The sequence below is a fragment of the Myotis davidii genome, unplaced genomic scaffold (genome assembly GCF_000327345.1).
Source record: "Myotis davidii unplaced genomic scaffold, ASM32734v1 scaffold962, whole genome shotgun sequence".
Taxonomy (NCBI): domain Eukaryota; kingdom Metazoa; phylum Chordata; class Mammalia; order Chiroptera; family Vespertilionidae; genus Myotis; species Myotis davidii.
Window position 1 is genome coordinate 1,577,105 of NW_006295559.1, and position 6,906 is coordinate 1,584,010.

Here is a 6,906-nt window from a genome sequence, read left to right on the forward strand (position 1 = left end):
CTCCCTCTGCTGGCCTGGTCATCCCCAACTGCGTGCCACTGCTGGCCTGGTCACCCCTTACTGCCCCCCTGCCAGCCTGGTTGCCCCCAACTGCTCACCCCACCAGCCTGGTCGCCTCTTACTGCCTCCACTCCTGGTCTGATTGACTCACAACAGCCCTCCCCTGCCAGCCTGATCACCCCTAACTGATCTGCCTCAGCCTCCACGACCACGGCTTTGTCCGGAAGGAAGTTGGACGCCTGGAAGATGGTTGGTCGACCCGGTCTAATTAGCATATTACCCCTTTATTAGTGTGTGTGTGTGTGTGTATGTGTGTGTATACATACTAATAAAATTAGTATATTTTCATCAGAATTCTCATTTGGCAGGAAGTCGAACCACTATCTTACACCTTATACCAAACAGCTGTTGCCCTTAAAACCCCTCCTCAGCCCCCACCTTAGGTTCTGCCTTTGCAGTTCACCCAGATTTGGTTCTGATTTCTATGCCAGTCAAAAGCTCCACCTCCCAGGCAGCCATCTTGTGAGGGCGTAAGGATTAATCTGCATATCACCTCTTTATTATATAGGAGGATTATCAGAGAACATCTACATTTATGATGCCCTGATATGGGGTTATTTTTTTTTTTTAAACATACTTGAGATGTCATTAAGAAAAAATACGAGCCTCAGAGAGGGCACCAAAAAAAAAAAAAGAAAAAATACATTTTGATGATGATCAGAGTATCCAAGACAAAAACAAAATGTCTCCTCGCAGACTTCTCAGGCTCCAGCAAACTTTCTCAGGATATAAATTCTGTACTACAGTATTTCAGTGTTTTGATTATTTTAATAACATGTACTGTGAAAGGGATGGGGGGCTGGCATATAATAAGTCCCAAACCTATTGGGCCCAAGTATTTCTCCTAGAATACATGTACACTTTGGGAAATGCTGCCACTGACAATCACTTGCTAAGAAACCAGTTACAATAACTAACTTTCTGCAGAGTTTAAGGTAGGTGGACATGACCTACAAGTCTTTAAACTATTTCTACTATGTCAGCCATTTAATTGTATTAACAAAGAATGCATAGTATATTGCTCATTAAATATTCTAAAAATACCAGCATTTTTGTGATTCAAAGTAAAAGCTCCACGATATGGACTACATTTTTCTTTTTTTAAAGAGGTTTTTATTGGTGTTTTAAGAGAGTGAGTAAGGGAGAAGGTGAGAAAGAGAAACATTGATGTGAATGAGTACCATAGGTCAGCTGCCTCCTACATGTCCCCCACTGGGGATCCCGGCACGTGCCCTGACTGGGAATTGAACTGGCAACCTTTTCTGTGCACAGGATGACGCCCAACCAAATGAGCCACACTTGCCAGGGCTGGACTACATTTCTGATGCTCATCCATTACAAAAACACAAAACACTAAAACAACATAACACTATGTGATTATACAAATATGAGATTGACAAATACTATACTGCTGAGTCTATTAAAGTGGGAATACTACTTATCTAGTGTATTTCTTTATACAGGGAAAATCCAGGAGGTAGTAGAGTTCTGGAATTTATCTTACTGGAAGGGTCTGAGACTATGAATAAAATTCTCAAGTGTACTTACTCGAGAATATACACTAAATGCACAGCATAAAATTATGCTTCTTGAAAGATGGAATCTAAGAAGCTGCCACATGACAGTGGATATATGCCTTATATATTTCAAAACTTTGCCTTTTTAAATGTATAAGGTTAGAATAAATTCATATACATCTGAAAAAATATAGTATTAATTGCATACTCCTTGCAAAATATTGTGAATCTTAAAGCTTTTGTGGTTCCTCTGACATTATCTAATCCAAAGCTTCCTTTGACAGATGAAGTTAAGACCTCCCCCAACCCCCGCCAAAAGGTTGTTCTGCACCACCACTATATAGTTATGATTTCTTTGTTTAAATTATTTAATGTTCTTTCTTCTAACCACAAAACTGAGCGGTTAGTTGTCTCCTCTTTGTCCTACATATCACCTTCCTCTCATCTTGGTCCTACCAAAACCACTGCATGCAGTGCTTTTTCTTCTTCTTCCCCCTCTTCATGACCCTCTCCATTATAACTCACTTTTTCTCTTCCATCATCCTAGGAGCATTCTTAAACGAGTTTAATAAAACTTAATTTATTTTTACAAATTAGTGTAATTTACAAATATTTAGAATTAGAAGTTTAAATTCTTTTACCATTCTAAAGCCAATAATTCAGCACACATCTATATTAATTTGAAGAAGCTTATAATTATCAAGAAGTAGATACCAGATAAAATCTCGTTACTTGAGACATTAATTCTACTCTTGTCTACATCTGTATTTTAGCTCCCATACAATGATCTTAAGGATAACCAGAAAAATCAAAATGTAAAAACTATTATCTTAACAAGAATCAAGGTAAATTTTACAGCTTGAGGTATACTGAACAGCTTTTTTCTTCACTGTGTTACCTATTTAGGAATTCATCATCACACAACTGAAATTGCAAAATCATTTTTGCCAATATGAGTCAATTAAATGAAGGGAAAAAAGAACATCTTACCCCCAATGGTACTCTCTTGAAACTCATGAAATTGGCCTTTCACAAAACGAAGCACTAGGCTTGATTTGCCAACAGCAGACTCGCCCAGAAGTACTAGTTTGAACTGGCATATTTTATTTCCAGTATTTGGCCCGTTGGGTCTTGTTGCTCCTCGATTAGCCATGTCCAAATTCGAAAGAAGTCCCTAATTTCAGTCTCTTAAATGAACTTCCAGGATGCAAGGTCTCAATTTTTTCTTTCTGGAGGCAAAGAAACCTATAAAGAAACAAATGAGTTAAATACATAAATCAATAAAACAAAACATAATATTAATCACTTTAGTAAATTCTGCCTATAATATATTATTGTATAACAATTATATCCTTGCCCTAGCTGGTTTTGCTCAGTGGATAGAGCCACTGAAGGGTCCCGGGTTCAATCCCGGTCAAGGGCACATACCCTGGTTGTGAGCTCAATCCCCAGTAGGGGGGCATGCAAGAGGCAGCCAATCCATGATTCTCTCTCATCAATGATGTTTCCCTCTCCCCTCCTCTCTAGAAATCAATAAAAATATATTTTAAAAAATTAAAACCTCTACTGGACATTGAATGCCATTGAGTTTAAATCATTTGTAATGAAATAACATAAAGGCATTAAGATTTGAGCCTAAAATCATGCAGCTAAATCCCAGAGCTTTAAAGATAAAATAAAGTTTGACTATTATAATCCTTAAAAGCGAGGAACCCTGACCTGGTAGCTCAATTGGTTAGAACATCCTCCCAACACTGAAGGTTTTGGGTTCAATCCCCAGTCAGGAAACATACAAGAGTCAACCAATGAATGCATAAATAAGTGGAACAACACCTAGCTGGTGAAAATTTTAATTTTCAATTATCATTGACATTCAGTATTATGTTAGTTCCAGGTATTCTGCACAGAAATTAGACATTTATACAACTTAAGTGATCTCCCTATAAGTCTGGTACCCAACTAGCACCATATAGTTACTACAATACTAGTGCCCCGGTGCACAGATTTGTGCACATTAAAAGAAAATTAAAGGTGGCCAGCAGGGTGGGACTGGGTGAGATGGGCCAGACACGCCCTGGAGTCAACCTCCCATGGCCCCTCCCTCCCAGGCACCTGGGGTGGCTTGAAGATCATCAGTGGAGTGACTCGAAGGTTGTCTGCAGAGGGTTCCCTCCAGCAGGTGGGGTCCTTTGGCCTGGCCTGCAGGAATCAGGCAGAAACTGGCTCTCCGACACCCCCCGCGGGGGATTGTGAGGGTGGTTCATGGGTGATGCACCCCGGAATCAGACTCCTTCCTCTCTGGTTCCAGATGCATCACCCTTGAACAAGTCACCGCAGCTCAGAAGCTCCTGCGTTGAGTGTCTGCCCCCTGGTGGTCAGTGTGTGTCATACCTACTGGTTGGTCGCTTAGCCTTTTATATATATAGATTATTGACTATATTCACTATGCTGGCCTGCACCCTCTCACAGTCTGGGACCCCTTGGGGGATGTCAGAGAGCCTGTTTAGGCCTGGCCTGCGGGGACCAGGGACCCAACCAGTGCACAAGTCCGAGCACCAGACCTCTAGTATGCATATAAGATTTTTGGTTCATCTCTTCCCACCCTCCCCACTTCCCTCTAAGATTCAACAATTTGTTCCATGTTTTCATGCCTGTGGTTTCTGCTCCTGCATTGTGCGTCTGCCCCCTGATGGTCAGTGTGCATCATAGCTACTGGATGGTCGGCCAGTCGGCTGGTTGCTTAGGCTTTTATATATATATATATATTTTTGTGTGTGTGTAACTATATTCACTATGCTGTACTTTACATCCACATGACTATTTTGTAACTGCCAATTTGTACTTGTTAATCCCATGAACAAAAAAGATTTTGGCTTCCAGGTTTGTATGTCTAACAGTTGAAAGACTAAAACTGTTTCCTCATGTGCTCAAGTACACATACATTGAAGTGTTAACAGTGGTTTCCTATGTGGTGAGCTTATTAGTGTCTTATTTACACTTTCTGTACTGTTGGTGCCAACAATGAAATATGTCATTATTTTCTATTTAATACATTAAAAAAAAACTAGCCTGAACGGCAACTCCTGTCTTCTCTTATTAACTAGTAATGCTAATTTTCAATCTGAAAGGAATTAGCAAACATTTAGAGAATGATTTTCCAGCCCTGACTGGTTTGGCTCAGTGGATAGAGCGTCAGCCTGCGGACTGAAAGGTCCCAGGTTCGATTCCAGTCAGGGGCGTGTGCCATGGTTGTGGGCACATCCCCAACGGGGAGTGTTCAGGGGCAGCTGATCGATGTTTCTCTCTCATCGATGTTTCTGAGTCTCTATCCCTCTCCCTTCCTCTCTGTAAAAAATCAGTAAAATATATTTAAAAAAAAAAGATTTTCCAATCTACCTCCAAGTCAAACTTAAAGTTCTTTTTCTCCCATCTGTAATCAAAACCTGATCATGTGCTTACTAATGCTATTAAATCTGATGCTTCTCTCCCTATAATCATTATTTTAAAAATATATATTTTTATTAATTTCAGAGAGGGAGAGGAAGAGATAGAAACATCAATGATGAGAGAGAATCATTGCCTGGCTGCCTCCTGCATTCCCCCTACTGGGGATCAAGCCAGCAACCTGGGCAAGCAACGTGCACCAGAATTGAACCTGGGACCTTTCAGTCTGCAGGCTGACGCTCTATCCACTGAGCCAAACCAGCTAGGGCAAATCATTGTTACATTTCACTTAGGTACCTCATAAGAAATGTGCCTTCCCCATGAAATGAATTTACATAAGAATCTCTCTTGAGTTAAGACAAGAGTCAAGAGTCTTGACAATGAAGTCATTAATAAACACATCCAAGAGAACTTACATTAGAGACAATAAATGTCTTATCTAAACAGCAGGTTGGAAGAGTCCTTTATGGGTAACACACATATTTACAGATTAGAAATAGGTCTAACTGCTTCCAAACAATGGGGATGTAAACAACGTAAGACTGGCCATACAAAAGAGAACTTAAACTAGGTGATAGGTTCTCATTATACTATTTTCCCTATTATTTGCGTATTTAAAAATTCTTTTGAAATAAAAAAATGTTCCAATAGAATTCGCCCCCCCCCCCAATGCCAGATATGGGAATCTAATTTGGCTGGCCATACCAATTTCTGCCAAAGCAATGCTCTTTGATTTCCAATTCTCTATTTCCAGAATACCTAATTTACATAGCTGCTGTGAGAATTAAATGAGAGATTATATATAAAATCATCTCCAATACAGTGGCACATGAAATTAAAAATTGGTAGAAGCTCTTTGATGAGATAATGACCAAGTATCAATAGAATGTCATGTTGACTAAAAATGCATCAACATACCATCAGATATTATACACAATAGCAATGGAAATATTTTCCAATTGTCTACCTACCTTACAAAACAGCAAATTAAACGATTTAAGGAAAACATGCTCTGAATATTCCCACGATACTTACTAAATTTCAGATTCCCATTATAAAAAAAATTATAATTTAGCTTTGCCTTCTATTGGTTCTAATTCGCCGCAGGCTTTTAAACAGAAAATAACTAAATTTAATTATAGGCAGTCACCTTAACATTGTGAAAAATTACGTGCCTTTATTTGCATTCACTATTGAAACTTGTTTTGCAAAACAAAGATATTTGCATAAAGCGCCATTTTAATCTTTCGAAAAATTTTTAACTGGTTTTCTATCATCAAAATTGTATTGATAACAGCAGCTCCCATTTAGTGGGCCTTCTATTGTACCAAGCACTACTCCGTGACTTTTGCTTACAGCAACTCTATGAGCTCCTATTGATTGCCTCTAGTTTACACTAAAAATAAAGTCTCTGGGCTGTCCTGAATTGTCACAGAGGTGTACAGGTGTTTTTTCCCCCCCCCCCCCTACTTCTTAAGTGAACGGCAACTGATTCCACACTCTGACCTGCACGAAACAAGACAAAAACCACAAACGTGAACGACGACGTTCAGGGCCTAAAAGGTCCGAGTCTATGGGGGGTAACCAGCTGCCCCCCGACAGCCGAGCAGGTCTAATGGTCTCCGCCCAGGGAGCGTGTCCAGGGGCCTAGCCGTCTGGAGTTCTGCAAAGACGCGGGTCACCACCTTCCTCAGATCAGACAAGCATCTCCAGACAGCCTATCTTGATGGGCCACCTCCTCCCTCCGAGGCCCGTCTTCGGAAGTCCAAGGGTAGGCGGGGCTCCCCGAATTCACACCTGCGGTAGGCCCCGGTTCCTCCACAGAGAACACCTGAATCACCGGTGTACAACTCCGGGTCGCCGGAGCCAGCGGGGCCCGCCAGGC

General features: G+C 40.7%; 1 protein-coding gene across 2 annotated transcripts in view; it reads right to left on the bottom strand.

The window, feature by feature from the left end:
- RAB5A (RAB5A, member RAS oncogene family) overlaps positions 1–2,843 on the bottom strand; it is a 30,492-nt gene extending 27,649 nt beyond the window's left edge. Inside the window, exon 1 of one of the 2 annotated variants that reach the window (XM_006770165.2) lies at positions 2,568–2,842. In XM_006770165.2, the coding sequence (XP_006770228.1) occupies positions 2,568–2,730 (163 nt within the window). In that variant the 5' untranslated portion in view covers positions 2,731–2,842. Of the gene's footprint in view, positions 1–2,567 lie in introns of both variants that reach the window. The other variant, XM_015568079.1, reaches the window with a different exon arrangement.
- Positions 2,844–6,906: the final 4,063 nt, after the last annotated feature.